Raw genomic sequence first — 26,058 nt, 5'->3', positions numbered from 1 at the left:
GTAATGCAAGTGTGCATGTGTATATATATTTTAATGGGATCTTTTAAATGGATAAAATGGCTGAGCTACATGTGTGTCCATTCTTATGTTTCTCCAATTTGCAGGACTGTCATGTGCTCACGTTCAGCAGTACAGGCTCTGTGTCGGATCATCTGGTACTGCACCCTCAACTGGCGACTGGAAACTTCATAATCAAGGCCATCTGGCTTCCTGGATCTCAGACAGAACTAGCTATCATCACAGCTGACTTTGTTAAGGTGAACCATTCTCATGATATTGATACTTCAGCCTTGAATTTGCAAATGGTCTTACTAGCATAATCAGAGTAATTCACACAAATGCTACATGCCTTTAAAAGTTTTATAACTATAATTATGCTTTTCTTTCTAGATCTATGATTTATCTGTGGATGCCCTGAGCCCCATGTATTACTTCCTACTTCCAAGCTCAAAGATCAGAGATGCCACGTTCCTGTTCAGTGAAGAGGGTAAAAACATCATCGTCATTATGTCTTCAGCTGGTTACATGTACACTCAGGTGATGGATGAAACTAGCAGTGCTCAGCATGGCCCTTTCTATGTTACCAATGTGTTGGAGATCAGCCATGAAGACTTAAAGGTGAGTCATCCCTTACTTTGTATATACAGATATACAGATGCTTAAGCATAATTGCATGGTTGTAGTTAGAGGAAAGCTTAACAGGGTTGCTGTGCCTCACAGGACAGCAATGGCCAGGTGGCAGGAGGAGGCGTGTCTGTATACTACTCCCACGTGCTGCAGATGCTCTTCTTCAGTTACAGTCAGGGCAAGTCCTTTGCTGCCACAGTCAACCGCAGCAACATGGAGACGCAAAGACTATTCACCATAAACGTTAAAGGGTATGCCACTTTACTTACTTCTTGACATTTTTCTGGATAAGATGTTTTAACTTTAAAGAAATTCTTACAGAATCAGAGCCATCTAACATTTTTTAAATTTATTACTATTAAATAAAGGTCAAATGGAGGCAGTAAAACCTCTCCAGCTCTGTGTCAGTGGTCTGAGGTAATGAACCACCCAGGGCTAGTGTGCTGTGTGCAGCAGACCACAGGGATCCCTCTGGTCATCATGGTGAAGCCAGACACCTTCCTGATCCAGGAGATCAAAACTTTACCTGCCAAAGCCAAGGTTTGTCTTCAGTCAGAGCTTAGCAGTAAATTTTGGGGGGTGTGGGTGGTGATTCTGAAGTCTTATTCTCTGCTGCACAGATCCAGGACATGGTGGCCATTCGTCACACAGCCAGTAATGAGCAGCAGCGTACTACCATGATCCTGCTGTGTGAGGATGGCAGCCTCCGCATCTACATGGCCAATGTGGAGAACACATCCTACTGGCTCCAGCCATCTCTGCAGCCCAGTGGTGTCATCAGTATCATGAAGCCTGTCCGGAAACGCAAAGCTGCTGCGGCTAGTGAGTCACACCGCACTACAGCTTAGAATAGCCTTAAATATTTTTAAGCACAGTAATATCTAAAATGATAATTATTTAAACTTTTTTTTTTATTTATTTATCCTTGTTATTCAGCCAGATTAGAAATAAAGTAGTTTTAACACAAATCTGTTGATTTAAAATGAAAAAATGTTAAGCAGTTTTCTCTGTACAAGTGTGTGGTCCTTCACATGTGTAAGACTACACCTTAGTCACATTAACTGACTGTACTTTTAAATGTTAAATATAAACACAATTAGACATGTAAAGGCCGGCAGAGTATGCAAACAAATAGTTAGATTAATAATTAGCTTTGCTATTTAATGCACCCAATAAAAAAAATTAAATTAGTAAATTAATCAACTAACTAGTGAAGCCAAAAATTGTTATTCTGTTAGGATTAAAACTAATTGTTCAACCCTAAAACAGTGTTCAACTTATTCCATTCCCCAATTGATGAATTTTGGACTTTGTCACTCCTGCAGCTACACGCACATCCAGCCAGGTGACTTTCCCTGTGGATTTCTTTGAACACAATCAACAGCTCACAGAAGTAGAGTTCGGAGGCAATGACTTGCTGCAGGTCTATAATGGGCAGCAGATCAAACACCGCCTCAACTCCTCTGGGATGTATGTGGCCAACACCAAGGTAAAAAAAAAATTAATAATGGTACTGCATCGATTTAGTGTTCATAATGAATATTTTCCCAACACACTACTAGCATGTTCACAAAGCCTATGTGTTTCAGAGTAAAAGTAAAAAACTAAAAGCAACTGTGTTTTTCTCAGCCTGGTGGATTTACAGTGGAGGTGGTCAACAATAATAGCTCTATGGTGATGACGGGTATGAGGGTGCAGGTTGGTACTCAGGCCATAGAAAGAGCTCCATCGTACATTGAGATCTTTGGACGCACGATGCAGATGAATTTGACTCGCTCCCGCTGGTTTGATCTGCCCTTCACACGAGAAGAGGCCCTGCAGGCTGACAAGAAGCTCTCCATTTTCAGTAAACACTGTTCTTGACTGTACACTGTTGTTCTGTGCCTGTGATGTCAGCCTGCATTATTTGATGTTTTCCCCTCTCTGTGTGTCTGACCTTCACAGTTGGAGCGTCTGTAGACCCTACAGGAGTAACAATGCTAGACTCCATTAAGATCTATGGCAAAACCAAAGAGCAGTTTGGGTGGCCTGATGAACCCCCTGAGGACTTCCCTTCTGCCTCAGTCAACAATGTGTGCAGCCCCAACTTGAACCAAGGCAATGGCACTGGAGACAACGACATAACCACACCCACTTCCACCAGCGGCACAGTACTGGAGAGGTGAGCCTAGCCTGCTCATGGCCTCTGCTACTTGCCCTTAATTCAATCATAATCAGTACTTCAGTACAGCCTTCACATCTGTAAACCTGAATCTAAAGTTCTTTTTTCTTTAATTTAATTTCTCTCCTCTTTAAATTTAAATTGTCTCGTCTTTACGTTATTAATATAGTTTGCCTAAATTTTCTTTGACAATACACAATGCAAGAAGGAGAGCAGGGAGATATGGAGTGGAGGAGTGTGTGGTGTGTCCAGTGCATGGCTACATTCATAATGACTTGTGCTTGCATGCTTACATGTCTTCTGTTACATACAAATCATTTTTTACTTGTTTCTTTCTGTGATCCTCACACATATTTCTTTTTCTTTGCTCCCAAAAAAAATAAAATAAAGTTGCGAAACTGAGTCCTTATCAACAATGGACCGGTTAGTAACCGCCCTTTTTCTGCTTGTTTGCATGGTGTGTGTGTGAGTGTGTCGGCACATACAAGGCAAAAACAAAGCAGTTATATTAAACTTGCAGTGGCTTAGAAAAAAAATGCAAGCAATTTTCACTTTCATGACATCTCATAATATTGCTTACTTATGTGCTTTTAACTGGGTGTATTTTTGGTGCAGTGATGTGGTAGAAATATTTGATAGTTATTTGCACTGCTCTGAATTGTGTGGTTTTAAAGCTTATACTTTTTCTTCACTTTCACATAAACATGACTTAATGCACTCTTACCTCCTGTTTTTTCCTAGGTTGGTGGTCAGCTCTCTTGAAGCTCTAGAGAGCTGCTATGCAATTGGTTCAGCCAGTGAGAAGGTGAGTGAAACTTGGTACCTCCGTTGGCATTTTGAGAACCAATAGGGAATAATTCCAGTAGGGAAAATTGCAAAAATAATTGTTATTAAATTATGGTTAAATTTAGTGTTTACATCCTTTTGTGGATGACTGTTCACTTGTTTAGGAGAAAAGCAAAGCTCCAGCTCTGGAGTTAGCCACTCTTCTGCTGTCCATGCCGACTCCTGCTGGAGTCCAGCAGCAGACCAAAGGCCTTCTGGCCAGTCTGCACACTAGCCGCACAGCCTACCATAACCACAAGGTACTAACCCAAGTTACCCACCTCTAGATAATCAAGGCTGCTCCTTTTTCTATATTAATAACAGATTATAGGTTGCTATTTAACTGTGAAGTCTCATGTTGCAGGATCAATCTCTGCTGAGTAATGCAGTGCAGTGTTTAAATAGCTGTAGTAAGGAAAGCAAGGATTTGGACCCTGAAGTGTTCCAGCGGCTTGTGATAACCGCCCGCTCCATCGCCATCATGAGACCCAACAACCTGGTGCATTTCACAGAGTCCAAGATGCCTCATCCAGAAACTGGTACACAACAGTGTATGCTTTTAACATTGTATTACAACAGTAGTATTATAGAGAATGCTGAACACTACATCTACTTCTTAATATTGCTCCTGCACATATCCTGTTATTTATCCTGTCTTTTGTGCAACCTTAACTCTCTCTTCTTCTCAGATCTAAGTGAGGATGGGCTGAAGCAAGCAGACTCTGAAGGCTGCAGTTTCATTATGCAGCTTGTCAATAACTTCTGGAAGCTCCATTCTCTCAAACCCAAGAATGCATTCCTTGCTCCAGCCTGTTTGCCTGGTAAATAGATGCATCTCAGTGTTCAAGACTCTGTTTGGTTCATATGTATGACTGACTGCTAAATATATATATATTTTTGTCTTTGCCTTTTTGAGGACTAACCCATATTGAAGCCACAGTAAATGCACTCGTGGACATCATTCATGGCTATTGCACTTGTGAGCTGGACTACATTAATGTGGCATCTAAAATCTACATGCAGATGCTGCTCTGCCCTGTAAGATCTAGATTTTATTTGATCCTGATGCACTTTACATATTTTGTTACCTGAAACATAATATTAAATCACTGTCTGTAATCCAAGCACTCTGTAGGTAATGGTTATATTTAAAATCATTTCAGGACACTTCTGTGAGCTTTGCCTGCAAACAGGCCCTGATAAGAGTACTGAGACCCAGGAATAAACGTAGGCATGTGACCCTGCCCTCTCCACCACGTTCCAACACCCCCATGGGTAAGTTTATCTCTAAACTTAGCATAAACCTTGAATATACAGAGTTGTCAGCTGTTAACTGGGAATTAATAGGCTCAGAACATGCTGCCATTGTCATTAGCGTTCTCTTTTTTTATTTATGCCTCCACCGCTAGTATTATGTTTTTGGGTTGTCTATTCATCCATTCATCCATCAATTCGAGATTTTCTGGAGTTCTTGTTGTGACCAGCAGATTAGATTAAATTAGATTTTGGAATTGACCCAAACAGTGTCAAGCTCACAGCAGAGTCAAATGTCTGAAATAGTTTTTCATCAATAGTTTTCTTCTTATTTGAAGTATATTTTAAGGCATACATATTAGTTGTTTCAGGCATACATATTAGTAACTACCCTTGCAACGACTAGATTAGCTGGTGGTGGAGGCATTTCTGTCGACGCTGTTGATGAATTCATTCCCACTGTCAAATCATCAGCAACATGAATGTTCTTATTCTTTGTGCATGCAGTGGTGCCTTGTAGCGTAACAGCGTTTTATCATAGGGTAATTACCTTCTAATCTCTCAGGTGATAAAGATGATGAAGACGACGATGATGCTGATGACAAAATGCAGCCCTCTGGTATGACTGGAGGAGACAGCGGCAGGCAGGAGAGCCAAGAGCAAAGTGAAGTGGATCACGGTGATTTTGAGATGGTGGTGAGTTTTGGCCCTCATGGGTTCTTAAATGAGCCACTAATATCATTATGAAAAAGGCAGTTATTATGTAATTTTCTCTTGTCTGTCCCTGCAGTCCGAGTCCATGGTTTTGGAGACAGCAGAGAACGTGAACAATGGAAACCCATCTCCTCTAGAGGCTTTGCTGGCTGGGGCAGAGGGCTTCCCCCCAATGCTGGACATCCCTCCTGATGCTGATGATGAGACCATGGTTGAGCTGGCTATAGCTCTCAGTCTTCAACAGGATCAGCAAGGTTAAAATCTGAAACTGATGATTGTTCCAACAAACATGCTTAGGAATACAGGAATTCTCATATCCTGGTATAATGTGTGGGAGATTGTATTTCTGTATTTTTCTGAAGGTGGTCTTGTGAATTGAGGCTTTTTTTAATCTCGTCTTTGTCAAAAAAGGTGGAAGAATTGCAATATTTTTCTAAATGTAAATGGCCTGTAGGTAAATGTGGTGCTATATCACAGTCTGGTTTCTGAAGTGTGTGTCTGCGTATGTTACGGTTACAGGTAGCAGCAGCAGTGCTCTGGGACTACAGAGTCTGGGCCTTTCTGGCCAAGCTCCAAGCTCCTCCTCTCTGGACGCAGGCACCTTATCAGACACAACTGCATCAGGTAACTGCACCTACTTGTCCTCGGCAGTGTTTTTCTTGGGTACATTCATAGTAAAGTAAATCCTTCGTTGTGTAGTAAGAATTTCTCATGGGATTCTCAAAAAAAAAAAAAAATAAATAAAAAATCGTAATCTGAGTTTTGGAGTTCTCTGGCTCTGCACATTTTGCCTTTTTTCCCCTGAGCATTCCCAGCTCATTAACTAGGCTGAACTAGGTTGAACTGGGTGAGTTAGAGAAGGTAAAATGGCAAAATGTGCAGGGGTTACTCCTGGACCAAGATTATGAAGCACTGGGATAGAACATTCAGATGTAGACTCTTACACATACACTCAGTTGCTCATTTCTTAGCTACACTAATTAGTCATTTTATTAGGTAAACTTGCTATGTAGGTGGGTATGTGTTCTCTTTCTACCGATGGACAGGGAAGAGTGTAATATAGTCAGTAATTGTATACTTACAGAAGGCACTTATATTATATGTACTTAATAAAATTGGCCATAAGTGTAGATACAAGGTAGTTATAACTAATAAATCAGCAGCTGAGTGTATAGTAGACACTGGCATCATTGTAATTGTTGTAATGGCTGTTTGTTTGTATATCTTTGCCTGTGCCTTTAGAAAACCCCCTTGCAAAGCCTGCTGTTTTTTTCCTGTAACAGCTCTGGTTATACTTTCAGCCCCAGCCTCGGATGATGAGGGGAGCACAGCGGCCACAGACGGCTCCACGCTGCGCACCTCTCCCGCCGAGCACGGGGGCAGTGTGGGCTCTGAGAGTGGAGGCAGCGCCATTGACTCAGTAGCTGGAGAACATAATGGTGAGGGAGATTTTTTGGATAGCAGACTGTGAGGGACTGGATATGTTAAAGCTTTATAACTGCTTAAGTAGTCTTGGCCTCGGTCGGTCTATAGATGGTATATAGATTATACACTTGGCTGGCTATAACTATTATAGTCTTGCTGGTTACAGTCTCAATCGCTATCTGTGTGGGTGGATTTTTGCCACCGTTTTGTTTCAGTGGTTTGACAGGGAAGCAAAGTTTAGTCACTGGGTTGGAAAAATGTTTGTGAGGTACATACCATACCATCTTTTAAGTTATTCGAGTGTTTCATTTTAAGCAGTTAGTGACAAGTAATTGAGAGAGTCCTGCACTTCTGACAAACTACATGAAAAGTTTATTTTAAGCATTGAGATTTGTTTTTTGTTGTCGCACTTTCTGTACAATCACTTTACATGTACAACAAAAACATCATGTGGTTAGCTGTTTGCCATTGTAATCAAATGCAAAAAGTAGATAATTCTTGGCCACATTGAAAAACTAAACCTACCAGACTATATAGCCATCACTAGAAGTGTGGCTTATGGCTGATATGACTGAGCTGTTTGCTCTTCAGTGGTTGTGGCGTAATGTGGGCTCTAATTAGGATTATGACTATATTCCCATGATTTTGCTGTCTGAACCCAAGGCTCAAAAATCTGTTTATTTAAAATTTTTTGGTAGTGTCTGGGCGCAGCAGCGCTTATGGGGACACCACAGTCGAGGGCCACCATGCAGGGCCAGGCAGCGTGAGCTCCAGCACTGGAGCCATCAGTACCACCACGGCCCAGCAGGAGGGAGACGGATCTGAAGGAGAAGGAGAAAACGAGGGGGATCTTCACACTAGCAATAGGTCTGTCCTTTGTATAACACCAAGCAGCACTGCACTAAAATACAATAGACATGTTTAATATATAGATATAGATTTTTTTATGTATATTTTACATAAAAAATTACAGTCTCAGCAGTTAATCTGTGTTGGAAATTCTGTATGTACCTCACTGTTTAGGCTGCACATGGTACGGTTAATGCTACTAGAGCGGCTCCTGCAGCATCTGCCTCAGCTGCACTGTGTGGGTGGAGTACGTGCCATTCCATACATGCAGGTAATTCTCATGCTGACAGCTGACCTGGATGGAGAAGATGAGAAGGACAAAGGAGCACTAGATGACCTGCTGGCTCAGCTCATTGGAGAGCTTGGGATGCACAAGAAGGTCAGTAGAAGTTGGTTGGGTTTTTTCTCCCTCTTTTCTTCTCTCACATAGTGAATGCAGAAAGTGAGGGTACTTGGTGAATTTATATTTACCATATTCCCAAACTTTACCAGGTTTTAACTTTGAACTTTTCCATGTTTCCATTCAGGATGTCTCAAAGAAGAATGAGCGCAGCCCTATAAACGAAGTACATCTGGTCATCATGAGGCTCCTTAGTGTCTTCATGTCACGTACAAAGTCTGGCTCCAAGCCTTCCTCTGAGGTATCCTAGCAACTCGGGTTTCTTTTATTTCACATTTAGCACATGTTTCTGCAAATAACACATTTCATTCTGTTTGGTTTGTTGCCTTTATATACTACCTTTCAGGTTCTTGGTATAACCTGTCAAATTTCATTTTACTGAACACTAATCAGAATTTTTACAATAACCTATATATTATAGATTTAAATAACATAAATCTAACACCAAAGTCTATAACAAACTGGATTTTGTATTGTTCAGACTATTTATTCCATATTATTAAGTGACATTTCCTAAAGGCAGAATGTTCATGATTATGTTTTTTTTTTTATCCTGCAGTCTTCCTCACTCATTTCTAATGCAACGGCTACTGCTCTGTTGAGTCTGGGAGCAATAGACTACTGTCTGCATGTGCTAAAGTCTTTACTAGAATTCTGGAAAACCCAGCAGGGAGAGGAGGAACCAGCAGCTGCCAGTCAGCTCCTCAAACCCCACACCTCCTCTTCTCCACCTGACATGAGCCCATTCTTCCTGAGGCAGTATGTCAAGGTAATACAAATTGTTTTCTAATAATCTAATGATTGTCTGATTTTAGCTGTTACCAGATGATTTAAGTGTTCATGTAAAGTGAGATTTATGCTAAAACATAATCAGTTAGGGAGGAAAACGACTAAGCCTGTTGTGCTGCTTTCTCAGGGTCATGCTGCTGATGTTTTTGAAGCATACTCCCAGTTACTCACTGAAATGGTGCTACGGCTGCCCTACCAGATCAAGAAGATTGCTGACACAAACCCCCGCATTCCACCCCCCATCTTTGATCACTGTTGGTTTTACTTCCTATCTGAGGTAATTCAGTCATTTCCTCCTCAGCTTATATACTATATGGCCAAAAGTATAAGCACCTGACACCTGACCATCACACCCATATGTGGGCCTTTCGCAAACTGTTGCCACACTGCATTAAGATTTCAATTCACCAGAGGTAAGGGGCACAAAGCTGTTTCACCATGACGGTGCCCCAATGCACGAAGCCAGGTCCATATAGACTTTGCCTGACATTGTTGGTGTCGAAGAACTCGAGTGGCCTGCACAGAGCCCTGACCTCAACATATGAGTTTGATGATCAGGTGTCAATATAGTGTATAATATTGGCATGCATATTCAACTTTTATGTGCTTATATTTAATGGTGACCCATCTGAACTCCTCTGTCCTGCCCTTGTGCAGTACCTGATGATCCAACAGACTCCATTTGTGAGGAGGCAGGTGAGAAAGTTGCTGCTCTTTATCTGTGGTTCAAAAGAGAAGTATCGCCAGTTGCGAGACCTCCATACGTTAGACTCTCACGTTCGCAGCATCAAAAAGCTTCTGGAAGAGCAGGGCATCTTCCTCAGGGGAGGCATTGTTACAGCAACCTCTGGCTCTGCACTACAGTATGACACACTCATCAGTCTGGTGAGTGAGAAGGGCATAGGGAATTCTGTTTTTGGTTGTGTCTGCTCTCTGGTGTGATAATGCTTTGGAGTTAACATTTTGATGATTTGTCTATTTGCTTTAGATGGAACACTTGAAAGCTTGTGCTGAAATAGCAACCCAGAGAACCATCAACTGGCAGAAGTTCTGTATCAAGGATGATTGTAAGTCTTAGCGTCCGTCCCCCCAGTCTTAGGGTCCCCCCCACTTCAATTTTTATTAAAGTGCAACACATCATACTTTATCTGTTTATGGTTGTGTATAAAATTGTGGAACATCCTCAATTTAGTTCCTGTTTTCATTTGCACTAAAGGAGCTATAAACAGTCTTTTCATCACTGTCCTGTCTTGAAGATAATAAGACAAAAAATGCAGCTGTAATGTTACCAAGAAACCTTAAAGCCCTCTGTCCTGAAGACTTTCTCGTGTCGCAAATTCAGTGTTACAGTTTTCCTGCTGACTGTTGCCACATGCTGACTCTGGAGATTCCTTCCAGAAATGCTAAATAAATGTCTCCTCACAGAAAACTTCCATATTACCAATTACACATTTGGTGTTTTTTAATAAAGCGTTCCATTTTATTATAAAATTATTACATTTCTATTTATTATACAAACAAATAAAATAAGATGTGTCCTTGTTTTATGCACTTGATAGAGCCTGGTTCTATTGCAGTGTTAAAGTCTTGCTGTCTTTGTCTGTCTTGGCAGCTGTGCTGTACTTCCTACTGCAAGTGAGTTTCCTGGTGGATGAGGGTGTCTCCCCAGTGCTGCTTCAGCTGCTCTCCTGTGCACTGTGCGGTAGTAAAGTTCTTGCTGCTTCCTCATCTGGAGGCTCTTCTTCAGGGGCTGGAGCCTCACAATCCTCCCAGAGCAAGTCCTCCAGCAAGAAGAGCAAAAAGGAGGACAAAGAGAAAGACAAAGAAGGTGATCACTAATTCTCCCATGAATAACTTATAACTTTGATGTATGTTTTGTGTAATGCTGCATTTTATTGTGTTTGGAACTTGGTAAGATATTAACCTTCAATTATTATTGTGCAATGGAGTGGTAAAGTTTTCTGGTCAGGAACATAGGGCAAAATCTACCCTGCCAGAATTTGCAGATATAAACACATCTTTCACTAAAAAATGAGAAGCAATAAGCATTACTTCCTCTACCTCTGTCTTTACTGTATTGTAACAGAAAAGCTTTTGGTTTCCATCCAAAATTTGGGTTCCTGTTCAAGTGCCATGCTATCCCTCTTATTAATGTTAATAGAGATTTAAAAGTTGCCAAATACGTTTTCGTGTTAAGTATACACTGTTATTAACATAAGGTCACTTTACTGCAGACATGCCTGTTTTCCAAAGAGGAGGAACTGGAATACATTTAGATCAGAAGCCTGGAGTGCCAACAAAGAATTGTAGTACAACATAATACTTTAAATAGGAAGCATGTGTTCTCATTGCTCTTCTCTTTTGTGAGTACTAGGATGTGTTGCTTCAGCATTGTCTTTTTTCTGCATCTTGTTTTGCCCTGTACAGGTGAGGGAGTGGGCAGTCAGGAGGATCAGCTGTGTAGTGCTCTGGTCAGTCAGCTCAACAAATTTGCAGACAAAGAAACTTTGATTCAGTTCCTGCGCTGCTTCTTGCTGGAGTCCAACTCTTCGTCTGTGCGCTGGCAAGCCCACTGCCTGGCTCTGCACATCTACAGGTACATAGCCTATGTAACATAAATACTCCCACTTTATGGTACTGCTTTTCATGATTGTTCTCGCATTAATTTCATTGTAGCTGCATTTGATATTTAAAAGTCTGTTATGTCACAACAAATGTTTTCTTTATAGGAATTCTACCAAAGCCCATCAGGAGTTACTGCTAGACCTGACTTGGGCTATCTGGCCTGAGCTCCCTGCCTATGGCCGTAAAGCTGCTCAGTTTGTGGACCTATTGGGCTATTTCTCACTTAAAACCCCTCAAACAGAAAAGAAGGTGGGTTTCACTAATAATACCCATATAAGTGTACTTCATTCTGCAACATGCAAATAATAATGTTCTTACTGATAAATACATTTGTTATTGGTTTTTTTTTTGCAGCTGAAAGAAATTTCTCTTAATATTTTATTATTCTTTCTTCCTTATAGCTGAAGGAATACTCTCAAAAAGCTGTTGAGATTTTGAGGGCACAAAACCACATACTTACTAATCATCCCAACTCAAACATTTACAAGTAAGTAGTCAGGATATTTTGTCCTTCTGTGCATTGTAAATATCTGTCTGTCTATCTATCTATCTATCTATCTATCTATCCACTCACTGGTCACTTTAATAGGAACACCTATTATGTTTTTTGTTTTACACACCATTCTGTGTAAACTCTAGTGACTGTTGTGTGTGAAAATCCCAGTATATAAGCAGTTTCTGAAATATCCAAACCAGCCCATTTATCACAAAGTCACAGAGCTCATACTTTTTCTTCATTCTGATGTTTGATGTGAACATTACCTGAAGCTCTTGACCTGTATCTGGATTTTTTTATTTTTTTTTTGCGCATTGTGCTGATGCCCCATGATTGGCTGATTAGATAACTCTAATGTGCAGGTGTACAGGTGTTCTTAATAAAGTGGACAGTGAGTGTACATGATGTATTTTATATATAATGTGTAATTTGTCATAATATCTGGGAACAATGATTTTTTTTTTCTTCTTCTTTTTTCCCCCTACTTTTAGTACCCTTTCTGGCCTGGTGGAATTTGATGGATTTTATCTTGAAAGTGATCCCTGCTTAGTATGCAACAATCCTGAAGTGCCCTTCTCTGTAAGTCAGGCAGTGCATTTGAGTTTATGTGCAGTCTTTTACGTTTAATGATGTATATTGCTTATTCACTACTCACTGTGCTGTTTTTTTTGTTTGTTTGTTTGTTTTTTTGGGGACAGAACATCAAACTGTCCTCTATCAAAGTGGACACCCGTTATACAACCACACAGCAAGTAGTCAAGCTAATTGGCAGCCACACTATCAGTAAAGTAACTGTGAAGATTGGTGACCTCAAAAGAACAAAAATGGTGCGCACTATTAATCTGTACTACAACAACAGGACCGTTCAGGCCATCGTGGAGCTAAAGAATAAGTAAGCATAGCTAATTAAAAATTTCAAGAAAAAATTTTTCTGTAGTCAAATCATGTGATATCTTTGGTTAGTATAATTTAAGTCATATAATGTCTCTCTTGAATCCACTGTAGGCCTGCCCGCTGGCATAAAGCTAAGAGGGTGCAGTTGACCCCTGGACAGACAGAGGTGAAGATTGACTTGCCTCTCCCCATCGTGGCCTCCAATTTAATGATTGAGTTCTCAGACTTCTATGAGAACTACCAGGCATCTACAGAGACCCTGCAGTGTCCACGCTGCAGCGCATCTGTACCTGCCAACCCAGGAGTGTGTGGCAACTGCGGAGAAAACGTCTACCAGTGTCACAAGTGCAGGTACAGAGATGTCCTACATAAGGCAGCCTTTTACATCAGTGAACAGCTGTATGTTTAACATAATTTTTTTTTTTTTAATAGGTCAATTAATTATGATGAGAAGGACCCCTTCCTGTGCAATGCTTGTGGTTTCTGTAAATATGCTCGCTTTGATTTCATGCTCTATGCAAAGCCCTGCTGTGCTGTGGATCCCATTGAGAACGAGGAAGACAGGAAAAAGGCAACATACTCTGTCTTTGCACAAATATTATGTATTTCTTCCATTTTAAAACAGGAAAGAACATTAATAATAAAGTTGCTTTTTTTTCTTTGTTCTGTACAGGCTGTAACCAACATCAACACACTGCTTGACAAAGCTGACCGTGTGTATCACCAACTCATGGGCCATCGGCCTCAGCTAGAGAGTCTGCTGTCGAAGGTGAATGAGGCTGCTCCAGAGAAACCTCAGGTCAGTCAGCACGTCACCATCAGTACTCAGCAACAAGCTCAAAGAGTGTAACTTGTACTTTTCTGTCACACCTAGCATGCTGCCGTTATATGATGTACTGCGTTATTGTTGAAGTGCTTCGCAAGTGCAATACACATATGTATTGTACTAATGATGGGTTGTTTAATCAGGATGACACGGGTGCAGGAGCAGGCCTGGGCAGCTCTACAGCTAGTGTGAACAGGTACATTCAGCAACTGGCACAGGAATACAGTGGGGATTGTAAAACCTCATTTGACGAGCTCTCGAAGATCATACAGGTAGGAGAAAATCTATTATTCCATTCTCACACATCACCAAAATCACCTTTTTGCCATTCTGTTTTTTGCCATTCATATGTAGTACTCTCAAATTTAAGGAATTTTATTAAAAATAATTAAATTGAGTGTGTAGACTGTTGCAAAAATCTGGTCACTGCAGAAATGGGGAGGCTGGAGTTTAAAAAAAACATGTGATAGGATCAGGTGCATGAATAGGTAAAATGGGAATTTCCATTTTTCTTGTTTATAGAATCTGGGGAAAAAAGAACTTTATAGAACTCACATATCTACCATTTTAATATTCAATACAGGAAAAATTTTATTGTCTTTAAAACAGGTTTTGGAAAATTGACATGTGAAAGGAATAGAGAAGTTGATTGAGCTGATTTGTAATGTGTTATTATCTACCCCTTGCAGAAAGTGCTTGCATCCCGCAAAGAGCTGCTGGAGTATGACTTACAGCAACGTGAGGCAGTTACCAAGTCCTCACGCAGCAGCACCCAACCCACATTTACTGCCAGTCAATACCGGGCCCTCTCCGTGCTCGGTTGTGGTCACACATCTTCCACCAAGTGCTACGGCTGTGCATCTGCAGTCACAGGTCACTGCATCACTTTGCTGCGTGCACTGGCCACCAACACCGCCATCAGACAGATCCTGGTACTGCAGGGCCTCATTCGAGAGCTGTTTGAGTACAACCTTCGCCGTGGCACCAGTGCCATGAGAGAGGAAGTCCGTCAACTCATCTGCCTGCTCACAAGGTACAGACATGAACAAAAATATGCCTAATTTTTTGTTGCCTTTGGAAAGCAGTTACCATTTGCTCGTTAGATATTCAACCCTTAAGAATTTGTATTGAAGTAAATGGTTTCTGTTGATCATTTAATTTCCAGAGATCACCCTGAGGCCACTCAGCAGATGAATGACCTCATCATTGCGAAGGTGTCGGCTGCATTGAAGGGACACTGGGCAAACCCAGACCTGGTATGAACCTCTGTTGTTTCATGGATTCTGAGTAGCTTTCAGTAGGATTTCTAGTTTTGTCAGTGTACAATTTGATTTTTTTTTTTTTTTTTTTTTAAATCAAAAACAGTTGGAAAAAAGAAAAACTGCATACCTTACACTGATCCCAGAATGCTGACCATCTCACCCTATACAAATTTTCAGCTTTAAAAGTAATTATTTAAAAAATATCTGACTGCCTCCTATCTGTAAGCAAGTCAATTACAATTCATAATGCATATTAAGCAAATCTTAAAATTTGCCAGATCAGTTGTATCAGTGGCATGAAAAATTGTGTGGAAAAATTGCTCAAGGTTCAAGCCTCTTTATTTGTCACATACATATTACATACATGTGATTTAATGTAGTGAAATGTTTTTCCTTAGTGCCTCGTTCCGTAGTGCAACAATGAACAGAACAACGACGAACTAGATATACACATGCATAATAAAAATAAAATATATGTTTGTGATGGTTGTGTAAATTTTTCTTCTAGGTCAGTAGTCTGCAGTATGAAATGCTGCTCCTCACTGACTCCATAGCGAAGGAAGGAGGTTGTTGGGAGCTGAGGCTACGCTGTGGTGAGTACTCTCATTATTGTATCTTATCATGATAGACAGTATCCACTCCTATTGACATATTTTAACAGACATCTTTTTAATTGTACACTAATGTTAACTGATTCATTGATTAAGCACTAAAGCAGCCTGTTTTGCTGTCCTCAGCCCTGAGTCTGTTCCTAATGGCTGTCAATATAAAGACTCCGGTAGTGGTGGAGAATATTACTCTGATGTGCCTGAGAATCTTACAGAAACTCATAAAACCCCCTTCGCCCACTAGCAAGAAAAACAAGGTATTGTAGAATACTTGGAAAATGATTTTGATCATATTTCTATATTATGTATATTTATTCTCATTAATGTGGTGATTCTTCCGTGTTAGGATGCTGCTGTTGAATCTCTGACTACAGTCAAACCATATTGCAATGAGATACATGCCCAAGCCCAGCTCTGGCTCAAGAAGGATCCCAAAGCAGCATATGACGCCTGGAAAAAGTGCCTTCCTGCTAGATGTGAGTGTCATTCATTTAGACTGAAATTTATTAATACCGCTCAAAGATTTTTAATTTTTTTTTATATGAGCTATAAGACTACAAAGCATCAAAATAATAATAATGCATGTATCCATTTCAGGCCAAGAGACTGCCTCTAAGCCTTTAAATAAGGCGGAGATTAGGAGGCAGTACCTGATGGAAAAGTATGTGTGGAAATGGAAACAGTTCATGAGGTCTAGATCAGAGGGCCTGTTTCCTCGCCTGCTCAAATTGGGACACAACAATTGGCTGAGACAGGTAAGGCTTCAATCTGTCCATCCTGCCGGTGCATCTGATCTGCAATTCAGTCACAAGTGCTTGGGAGACATTCTTATGGAATCATCTGTTTTCTCAGGTGCTCTTCACCCCAGCCACTCAGGCAGCAAGACAAGCTGCATGCACCATCGTAGAGGCCCTGACAACTATTCCCAGCCGCAAACAACAGGTCCTGGACCTTCTCACAAGGTAGAGTGGGCATTACCCATCTAGAGAGATATTGTATTTTACAAATCTTTCTGCTTTTTTTTTTTTTCTTTCTTTCAGTTGTACCTAATAATTCCTGCTGTAATTATAAAGACTGTCCTTTGACCTAGTACTGTTATTCACAGTATGTGCAAACCCATTGTTTCTCTCATACACATCTTTTTAATTCACTTAATACTAGGTATTTCACCACTTAATACTTATTTCACCAATACACTTGTTATACTGTTAATATGGAGTGTACATAGTTTAGAGAAATGATTGATAATCCCACTATCCAGTGGCACCCAGAACAAGGTGGGTTTCCTTTTGAGTCTGGGGCCTTGCCTCTGTCTCCTCTGGCTTGTTAAATAGGGATTTAAATCAGATTTGGCATGGGACTTATTTGGTGGATCATAGGTATGGACTATCTTCAGGTGTATATGTAACTCAGCGGAACTTTTGTCCTTTAGTTACCTGGATGAGCTAAGTGTTGCAGGAGAGTGTGCTGCTGAGTACCTGGCTCTGTACCAGAAGCTCATTAAGCCTGCTCACTGGAAGGTGTACCTGGCAGCCCGTGGTGTTCTCCCTTACATCGGCAACCTTATCACCAAGGTAACAACAGCTAAAGCTTTGTTTACCAGTACATCGTCTAGATCCATTATTTTGTTACTTCATATTTATTCATTTAATGTTTTTCTTTTTATTTGTTCAGGAAATCGCCCATCTACTAGCCTTAGAAGAAGCAACACTGAGCACAGACCTGCAGCAAGGATATGCACTCAAGAGTCTCACTGGTAAGGAAGAAAATTTTACAGTTTTGTGTGGTTTTACTTATGGAATATCTAGGAATGCTTTTACTTATGCTCAAGTATGAAATTGACTTATTCTATATCTATAATTATGTCTACTTAGGCCTGTTGTCCTCCTTCGTGGAAGTAGAGTCTATTAAACGGCACTTTAAGAGCCGGCTAGTGGGCACCGTGCTGAATGGATACCTCTGCTTGAGGAAGCTAGTGGTACAGAGAACTAAATTGATTGACGAAACTCAGGATATGCTGCTGGAGATGCTGGAGGACATGACCACAGGTACTTGTCCATAACACTTGGCTCAGTCTTTCAGCTTGCTGGATTGTAGGATTGCTGGATTTTATGCCTGTGTGCTAACAGTTGCATTATATTTGCAGGAACAGAGTCTGAAACAAAGGCATTCATGGCAGTGTGCATCGAGACAGCGAAACGATACAACCTTGATGATTACCGCACTCCTGTCTTCATCTTCGAGAGGCTTTGTAGCATCATTTATCCTGTGAGTGGCTCTTCTGTCTCTTTTTGTGAGACACTCTGATGTGTGGACATTCCCTTTTCATCAAAGAGTCCTGCTAATGCTGTTTTTCTCTCTCTCTCTCAGGAGGAGAATGAGGTAACCGAGTTCTTTGTGACTCTGGAGAAGGATCCTCAGCAGGAGGACTTTCTGCAGGGCCGCATGCCAGGAAACCCCTACAGTAGTAATGAGCCTGGCATTGGTCCACTTATGAGGGACATCAAGAACAAGATCTGTCAAGACTGTGACCTTGTGGCACTATTAGAGGATGACAGTGGCATGGAGGTAGCTAATGCAGACATAAACTTGTAGAAAAGGTTGTTTATGTTGGTGTCTTCAATGACAGTTATAAGCCATTTTCTTTTATTTTTTTGAATGCTTTGTCTGTTTAGCTTCTTGTAAACAACAAGATCATCAGCTTGGACCTGTCTGTGGCTGAGGTTTACAAGAAGGTCTGGTGCCCAACCAATGAGGTAAAATCAAAACATTTTACACTGTTTCATTTTTGTCCTTTTTTTTGTCATTTTTTGATTGCTTTGGCTTTGAAAAAAAGACTAACATTGTACCCATTTCAAAGGGTGAACCAATGAGAATCATTTACCGCATGAGAGGCCTTCTGGGTGATGCCACAGAGGAATTTATTGAGTCTCTGGACTCTACCACAGGTATGTGAACATTAGTACCTGCCATAAGAAGACCTTCCATAAGCTTTATGTTTACAAACTGATTATTTAATTCCTCCAATTACAGATGAGGAAGAGGATGATGAGGAGGTGTATAAAATGGCTGGGGTTATGGCACAGTGTGGTGGATTGGAGTGCATGCTAAACAGACTGTCTGGAATCAAGGACTTCAAACAGGGCAGGCATCTACTCACAGTAAGTAAAAACATATATTTTTTTTATCCTCTGTATTTAACTTATTTAACATTGTCCAAATACTGTATGTTGGATATAATAAAATTGCCAGTGTGTAAATATTTTTAGACTTTACATTCAAGTTTTAGAATCTTTAACTTTGTTCTCACTGTTTTAGGTCCTGTTGAAGCTGTTTAGTTACTGTGTGAAAGTAAAAATCAACAGACAGCAGTTGGTTAAACCAGAAATGAACACACTTAACGTTATGCTGGGCACGTTGAACCTGGTGGGTAACACATTCTGCTTGTTTGAGCACTTGAGATTAGCATAAATATGTGTACACAGGTTTAAACTCACCGTTTTGAGTTTTGTGTTTGTACTTGTCAGGCACTGGTAGCTGAGCAGGAGAGTAAGGACAGTGGAGGGGCATCTATAGCAGAGCAGGTTCTCAGCATCATGGAGATCATTCTGGACGAGGCCAATGCTGAGACTCTGTCTGAGGACAAGGTGAGCCATTTTATCTGTCACGTACATAAGAGATTTATTAGGTCAGTGGTCTTCCCAATCTGTTGCTGTGTGGATTTTTTAAAGTACGTACTCTAACTGTGCTCTTATTCGTGTTGTAGAGTAACCTGCTTTTGACGGGTGATAAGGACCAGCTGGTGATGCTGCTGGACCAGATCAACACTACTTTTGTACGCTCCAACCCCAGCGTTCTACAGGGCCTCCTCCGCATCATTCCCTACCTCTCCTTTGGAGAACTGGAGAAAATGCACATCTTGGTGGAACGCTTTAAGCCTTGCTGCAGTTTTGACAAGTACAACAATCAATTGTGTCTAATATTTTACTTGTGATGTACTAGAGCAAGTTCAGTTTGTGGATGGTTAAAAAAAAGTTTGGACATACCACCAATATGGCTTCACTGTTTGACTGTTTTGTTTTGTTTTTTGTTTTTTTTTATTATATAGGTATGATGAGGAGCACAATGCAGACGATAAGGTCTTCCTAGACTGTTTCTGTAAAATTGCAGCAGGAATCAAAAACAACAGCAATGGCCATCAGCTAAAAGACCTAATCCTCCAGAAGGGCATCACCCAAAGTGCTTTGGACTACATGAAGAAACATATCCCCAGTGCCAAAAAGTATGGCCATTTTACCTCACTTCTCAGGGCTGTTTAATAACTTTTTGAGGCATAGCACTGCTGCTAGAAGATTTGCAAATTTAAGCTGCAAGTTAACCAGTTGAGACTTTGTACTGGGAGGAAATGTCCAAAATAATTTTGCTTAAAGGTGGTAGTGGTATGATTCATCATTTTAAGGATGTAGAAGGTCAACTACCATGAACACTTGACAGCGCACTCGAGTTAGTGACTTGGACTCGAGTCACGTTGTCACACTGACTTGCAACTTGACTCAGACTGGCATGTGACTGACTCCCAACTGTGACCTTAGACTGAAGACTTACGACATTTCCATTCTGAATAAAAACATTAAACTATGAGCATCGGCTCTCACACATTAAAGTTAATTAAATGTTAATTAAAGTAACATAACTGACATCAGTGCTATTTACAGCACTGTTAGGTTTGATATGGCAACACCAACACTATGGAAGCAGCTCTGTTATCAACAGTTTCACAGTTAGAGAAAATAATTCAAATGGCCAGTTTCTAAAACAATCCGAAATGCGAGTATACAGAAAGCAGATCTTCTGATCCTCATATGATAGATAGGATGAAAACAAGTATTAGGACACTAGCATTATCACAGCTACTGAAATGTTGGTTAATGTTGCATATTTGCATACACTCACATGCCCCAATGAAACTATTGAATGTTCTCTTCCCAAAACTAATGTCATGACGTACCTTTTTAAAAATAATTTGTTAATTTGTGTCCTGATTAAAAACATAAGCAGCTTCTCTGTTATGCAGATGTTTGAGTATGTTGCAGTAAGACTTGAGATTATTGATATTACCAATAAACCTCGCTCATTTAAACATTAAAAATCTGTATCATTGTATGATGTGTATTATAATTAAAGGGAAGCAATGTCCAATGTTGATGTGCAATAACATTCCTACATCTAACACTGACAGTTTAAGACTTGACTTGGACTTGAGATTAGAGACTTGAGACGTGACTCTGTGGTTTTAGCACAGTAGAAATTTTTCCTAGCATATGCGACAATATTTCTACACTGTAAAGCCCTGCTTTTACTGCTTGTAGTTCTTAATTTCTTTTGTATAGCCCTTGCTAACCTGCTGTATGTATTACAGTTTGGATGCAGATGTTTGGAAGAAGTTCCTTGCTCGACCAGCCCTTCCCTTTATCCTCAGACTGTTGCGTGGTCTGGCCACCCAGCACCCCCCTACACAGGTATAGTTGCTTTTTTTTAATTATTATTAATTTTTTTATCCTTACTCAAGAATAGATCTGCTGTTGCTCACTTATTTCACTTTTAGTAAGATGGTGTGGGATCTCACCATGTGTTTTCTCTTGTGTTCTTTAGATGCTGATTGGAACAGACTCTATAAGTAATTTGCACAAGCTAGAGCAGGTGTCAAGTGATGAGGGAATAGGCACTCTGGCTGAGAACCTTCTGGAAGCTTTGAGGGAGCATGCAGAAGTGAACCTGAAAATTGATGCAGCTCGAAGGGAGACTCGAGCGGAGAAGAAGCGGATGGCTATGGCAATGAGGCAGAAAGCTCTGGGCACATTAGGAATGACTGTGAGTGTCTCACAATATGGCCCACCCATGCTTAGTTACTGTTGCTATGTACATCATGCAGCTAAAAAAATGGAGACAGGAAACATAAAGTTAGAACAATTTTGGTTATCAGGAAAGGTTTCTGGTTAAAGCTGACTTTGTTTAATTTATAATTATGAAATGAAATCCACTTTTTTTTGACATGTACTCTACAACCCTTGTCTCTGAGTTGAGAATTTTTTCTTTTCTCCCCAGACCAATGAGAAGGGGCAGGTTGTGACGAAGACGTCCTTATTGAAGCAGATGGAGGAGCTTATAGAGGAGCCAGGTCTAACCTGCTGTATCTGCCGAGAAGGTTACAAGTTTCAGGTACGCATTCTGAGCTCTCACTTGTGGTTATAATTATAGGTTTATGTATCACAAAACATCACTTAGTCTTGCGTGTGTAAAGTAACTAGTGTTTCTCTGCACAGCCGACTAAGGTCCTGGGTATCTACACGTTTACGAAGCGTGTGGCTCTGGAGGAGTTTGAGAACAAACCCCGCAAGCAACAGGGCTATAGCACTGTCTCGCACTTTAACATAGTCCACTATGACTGCCACCTTGCTGCTGTCCGGTACACACACAAACTTATTTCTCTCTCTTATTGTCTTATTTTAACAAGACTTTGGCCTGACCCATGTCTCTGATCTTTGCGTCAGGCTTGCTCGTGGGCGTGAGGAGTGGGAAAGTGCCGCTCTACAGAACGCCAACACCAAGTGCAATGGGCTCTTGCCTGTGTGGGGGCCACACGTCCCTGAATCAGCATTCGCCACTTGTCTGGCAAGGTAGGCCACACTTTTTGCATCTGTGTCTATTGCTCTGATTTTTCTGAATTACATAGTGAGTTGTGTTATTATATTCACTTGCAGGCACAACACATATCTGCAGGAATGCACAGGGCAAAGAGAGCCCACGTACCAGCTCAATATCCACGACACCAAGCTGCTGTTCTTGCGCTTTGCAATGGAACAATCTTTCAGCGTGGACACAGGGGGAGGAGGCCGCGAGAGCAACATCCACCTCATTCCCTACATCATCCATACTGTCCTCTACGTCCTCAACACGTATGTTCTTGAGCATTTGGATTCAGAATCACAACACCATTTTAAACCAGTGACAAGCACCATGTGTGAAATTCTGTGCATGTGCTATAGTTTAGAAATTCCAACCTTTGTTTTTCAGAACAAGGGCCACATCACGAGAGGAGAAGAACTTGCAGAGCTTCTTAGAGCAGCCGTGTGATAAGTGGGTGGAGAGCTCATATGAAGTGGACGGGCCACACTATTTCACTGTGCTGGCCATGCACATCCTCCCTCCTGAGCGCTGGAGAACCACACGCATCGATTTCTTACGCCGGCTGCTTGTCACGGCACATGCACGAAAAGTCTCACCAGGGGGCGCCAACAAGTAAGAAAAGGATATATGACTGGGCTTAAAATAAGGCTTTTTGTTATGCCACAGACTTGCATCTAATACAAGCAGTTATCCTGCTATGTATTGAAGATTACATTCCATAGAATGATCAGAATTAAAGATCTGATTATATTTAAAACTTTAAACCCATCATTATGTTTGTTGGCAAGGACTGAGTTGCCTTTGTGAAATTAGAGGGTCAGTATTGTAATTTCGGCAATGACTGTGTCCAGCTGACTGAGTGAATTAGCATTTTCTTAGGAAAAAATATTTTGCAAGAGTTGTAAGATGAGCCATACATTGTTTGACATAATGACTTCACTGGTCTAATTAACATTGCTTTAATTCACAGACTCACAGACAAAACAGTGAAGGAATATGCAGTTTATCGCTCCCCACTTCTCTTCTGGGGCCTGGTGGACCTCATCTATGACATGTTCAGGGTACGCATACATGCTTTTCTTTAAATATCTAAGCATTATTTGTACATCAGTCTGTATAATCCTGTGGCTAGAAAAAACAACATATAGTTTTTTTTTTAATATATTCTTACAAAATGTATTCTAAAGCTTATTCTAATTTAATGTTTCTCTGTGAATATAACAGAAAGTGCCCACCAGTAACACAGAGGGAGGCTGGTCCTTCTCGCTAGCAGAGTATGTGCGGCACAATGACATGCCAATCTACGAGGCTTCAGAAAGGGTACTGAGGGCTTTCCAGGATGAGCTCATGCCTGCCGATTCTTTTGCAGAATTCCTGGATGTTGTAGGTGAGTGGAAAGACATACAATCTTAAGTTACACTAAGACAGTATACAACCAAGCAGACCGTATAATGCATCAGATAAAATGAAAAATGATATGTCATATTAGCTAATGACTAATTTTAATTGAGCTCACCAATATCAATTATGCTTAAGTGACTGAGGAAAATAAAAATCGTGATTACAATTAAAATATAAATTGCTGGACATCATGTCGTATGACACACAGGCTTAAATTACAAACAATTCCTTCTTTCCATGAATTTGCTTTTTTTTTTTTTTTTTTTTTCCCTTCTGCTATGTACATTTTATGTATTTTTCCTTGACATAAAATCTTGACGGAGTTCATTTTGGAAATTGTTTTTGGTTCAAGGCCAAATTGGACTATTCATTATGGACAGATGCAGTCAGACAGTAAACTGAAAATTAGTTTCAGTAATAACAGTACACTAACAAAACAGTCCTTGTATGACTGGTGTTGATTTTCATGATCTGGTATGTTTTTCTTGAGAAGTGGCTTAACCTGAGATGCAACATTGTGATTTTAACATCAAGTGGAAAACTAGGGTTGTGGATTCTAGATAAGATGCTCTGTATAGAAGAGGGGTTTTCAGAGAGCTCTCAATATAGAACATTGTACAGTACACTATTACAGAAGTATTATTATATTATCACATAGTTAAATAGCAATATGTCCTGGTACTTTCTGATGAGCACATCTTGAGGATGAAGTAACTAGTCATTTTTTTAACCTCTTCTGTCTCTTGACAGGGCTTCTTTCAGACATCCCAGACCCTGATGGTTTCCTGCAGGACCTGTTGAACTCTGTTCCCTGATGATATCTAGCCAGTCTCCTCCCTGGTTGTGTGTCCAGCCTGCACAGCGCAGGCGTTGCTTAAACATGGAGCCTGTCCTCTACCTGGACATTGCTACTCCAACTCCACAGGGACATCTTGCAATTAAGCTCTGGGCTCCTATATCTATCAGCTCACCCACTCTCATTCACCACCACCTCCTGATATTCACGCGGGTTTGTTCTTCTACAGCATCTTCAACTATAACGCTCCTAAATTGGAAAATTATATATGTAGTCTGACAAGTAATGCATTTATTACAAATGTTTCTGTAACATCTAATAACACTGAAACATACCATGACCATGCCGTTTTGATCCAACATGTTGCAGGTGCTTTGTTCAAGTAACTTTAAATGTTTGGGAATTTAATGACTGCGTGAAACAACTTGTGGCTTTTATTTATCCCTTTTGATTTTTATTTTTTTTTTTTTTTGAGTTAACTTCCTCAGTGGTGAAGAGCAGCAGCTTCACAGAAGTGTGAATTGATCTCTTAGTGTCATGCACTTTGTTTCTGGACATTTTGCGGTGTTCAGTGATTTGATTGTAATTTGCGAGAAAGACAAGGCCTTCCTACTTTGAACATGCTTGTGTGAGGTTTCTCTCCTTGTATAAGTGTTGGAGAATGCGAGTTGTTTGGTATGTATGCCCGTTGAATTTGAATGCTTTTGTAATGGGGTTTTACCTTTCACAATGAAACTCAACGATTTTCGGGATAAAAGAATAAAAAGGCCTGCATCTTTACTTTGGAAGCATTTTCTTTTATTTTTGCTTTGTTTTCCTGGTTGGGTGTTTGTTTCTTATTTCCAGTTTACAACACTAGATTTTTTTGTGGGCTAATTGTTTCTGTGTGAACTATTTCTAACACCGCTACCCAAACATAAACCAAAATGTGCTGCAGACAAGATTTTCCCAAAGCGCGTTTGTTTTTAAGCAAGGTGCCACTGAAAGCAGTCTTGGTGACAAATTCATAATATCTCTATATGTATACACGGTATATATACACCTGTAAAGGGTGATCTTGTACTCTGAGCTGAATGCATGGTGTGGAGTTTAAAAAAAAATAAATAAAAGAATCCAGTTAGTGTTTATTCGCCTATTCCCGCTGCTACAATGTTCAACTGTTGCTGAATGTCCGCTTTTTGAATTATCTCAAATGAATAAAACTATAAGAATCCCACACATGACTCTCCTTTTCATCTGAGTAAATACAGGAATGGGAAATTATTGAAAAATTAAACTAGGCAGCTAGGGGTGCAATGGTGGTATGATTTTTTAACTATGTCATAGTTTCACTACCTCACATATTAATAGAATGATCCAGAGAAGAAACCTAATAGACACTCACTCATTAATTTATAGCTGCCTGGATACAAAAGTTTT

General features: G+C 40.4%; 1 protein-coding gene across 15 annotated transcripts in view; it reads left to right on the top strand.

Annotated features, from left to right (window-relative positions):
- The window catches only part of ubr4 (ubiquitin protein ligase E3 component n-recognin 4), a 46,594-nt gene extending 20,739 nt beyond the window's left edge, over window positions 1-25,855 (top strand). For 4 of the 15 annotated variants that reach the window (XM_053240767.1, XM_053240760.1, XM_053240770.1 and 1 more), the window contains 65 exons: window positions 105-257; window positions 391-618; window positions 721-878; window positions 996-1,167; window positions 1,248-1,449; window positions 1,953-2,116; window positions 2,257-2,473; window positions 2,572-2,788; window positions 3,179-3,211; window positions 3,530-3,593; window positions 3,739-3,873; window positions 3,978-4,164; window positions 4,303-4,434; window positions 4,530-4,651; window positions 4,777-4,888; window positions 5,433-5,563; window positions 5,658-5,835; window positions 6,101-6,205; window positions 6,865-7,020; window positions 7,705-7,873; window positions 8,030-8,234; window positions 8,383-8,496; window positions 8,815-9,024; window positions 9,172-9,321; window positions 9,702-9,929; window positions 10,033-10,111; window positions 10,657-10,872; window positions 11,472-11,640; window positions 11,774-11,918; window positions 12,071-12,156; window positions 12,657-12,744; window positions 12,864-13,057; window positions 13,171-13,410; window positions 13,492-13,630; window positions 13,733-13,858; window positions 14,029-14,157; window positions 14,575-14,918; window positions 15,051-15,141; window positions 15,656-15,740; window positions 15,885-16,012; window positions 16,102-16,231; window positions 16,353-16,510; window positions 16,608-16,717; window positions 17,188-17,329; window positions 17,430-17,511; window positions 17,630-17,803; window positions 17,902-18,023; window positions 18,126-18,323; window positions 18,431-18,511; window positions 18,616-18,703; window positions 18,789-18,916; window positions 19,074-19,181; window positions 19,283-19,402; window positions 19,522-19,712; window positions 19,864-20,037; window positions 21,175-21,274; window positions 21,408-21,626; window positions 21,861-21,974; window positions 22,079-22,221; window positions 22,307-22,432; window positions 22,517-22,711; window positions 22,830-23,054; window positions 23,413-23,503; window positions 23,667-23,829; window positions 24,594-25,855. In XM_053240767.1, coding sequence (XP_053096742.1) covers window positions 105-257; window positions 391-618; window positions 721-878; window positions 996-1,167; window positions 1,248-1,449; window positions 1,953-2,116; window positions 2,257-2,473; window positions 2,572-2,788; window positions 3,179-3,211; window positions 3,530-3,593; window positions 3,739-3,873; window positions 3,978-4,164; window positions 4,303-4,434; window positions 4,530-4,651; window positions 4,777-4,888; window positions 5,433-5,563; window positions 5,658-5,835; window positions 6,101-6,205; window positions 6,865-7,020; window positions 7,705-7,873; window positions 8,030-8,234; window positions 8,383-8,496; window positions 8,815-9,024; window positions 9,172-9,321; window positions 9,702-9,929; window positions 10,033-10,111; window positions 10,657-10,872; window positions 11,472-11,640; window positions 11,774-11,918; window positions 12,071-12,156; window positions 12,657-12,744; window positions 12,864-13,057; window positions 13,171-13,410; window positions 13,492-13,630; window positions 13,733-13,858; window positions 14,029-14,157; window positions 14,575-14,918; window positions 15,051-15,141; window positions 15,656-15,740; window positions 15,885-16,012; window positions 16,102-16,231; window positions 16,353-16,510; window positions 16,608-16,717; window positions 17,188-17,329; window positions 17,430-17,511; window positions 17,630-17,803; window positions 17,902-18,023; window positions 18,126-18,323; window positions 18,431-18,511; window positions 18,616-18,703; window positions 18,789-18,916; window positions 19,074-19,181; window positions 19,283-19,402; window positions 19,522-19,712; window positions 19,864-20,037; window positions 21,175-21,274; window positions 21,408-21,626; window positions 21,861-21,974; window positions 22,079-22,221; window positions 22,307-22,432; window positions 22,517-22,711; window positions 22,830-23,054; window positions 23,413-23,503; window positions 23,667-23,829; window positions 24,594-24,658 — 9,648 coding nt within the window. In that variant the 3' untranslated portion in view covers window positions 24,659-25,855. The remainder of the gene's footprint in view (window positions 1-104; window positions 258-390; window positions 619-720; window positions 879-995; window positions 1,168-1,247; window positions 1,450-1,952; window positions 2,117-2,256; window positions 2,474-2,571; window positions 2,789-3,178; window positions 3,212-3,529; window positions 3,594-3,738; window positions 3,874-3,977; window positions 4,165-4,302; window positions 4,435-4,529; window positions 4,652-4,776; window positions 4,889-5,432; window positions 5,564-5,657; window positions 5,836-6,100; window positions 6,206-6,864; window positions 7,021-7,704; window positions 7,874-8,029; window positions 8,235-8,382; window positions 8,497-8,814; window positions 9,025-9,171; window positions 9,322-9,701; window positions 9,930-10,032; window positions 10,112-10,656; window positions 10,873-11,471; window positions 11,641-11,773; window positions 11,919-12,070; window positions 12,157-12,656; window positions 12,745-12,863; window positions 13,058-13,170; window positions 13,411-13,491; window positions 13,631-13,732; window positions 13,859-14,028; window positions 14,158-14,574; window positions 14,919-15,050; window positions 15,142-15,655; window positions 15,741-15,884; window positions 16,013-16,101; window positions 16,232-16,352; window positions 16,511-16,607; window positions 16,718-17,187; window positions 17,330-17,429; window positions 17,512-17,629; window positions 17,804-17,901; window positions 18,024-18,125; window positions 18,324-18,430; window positions 18,512-18,615; window positions 18,704-18,788; window positions 18,917-19,073; window positions 19,182-19,282; window positions 19,403-19,521; window positions 19,713-19,863; window positions 20,038-21,174; window positions 21,275-21,407; window positions 21,627-21,860; window positions 21,975-22,078; window positions 22,222-22,306; window positions 22,433-22,516; window positions 22,712-22,829; window positions 23,055-23,412; window positions 23,504-23,666; window positions 23,830-24,593) is intronic. The other 11 variants (XM_053240773.1, XM_053240765.1, XM_053240771.1 and 8 more) reach the window with 8 other exon arrangements.
- Window positions 25,856-26,058: the final 203 nt, after the last annotated feature.

Source organism: Pangasianodon hypophthalmus, chromosome 16, assembly GCF_027358585.1.
Source record: "Pangasianodon hypophthalmus isolate fPanHyp1 chromosome 16, fPanHyp1.pri, whole genome shotgun sequence".
Taxonomy (NCBI): domain Eukaryota; kingdom Metazoa; phylum Chordata; class Actinopteri; order Siluriformes; family Pangasiidae; genus Pangasianodon; species Pangasianodon hypophthalmus.
This window is presented reverse-complemented; position numbering and strand designations above follow the sequence as displayed.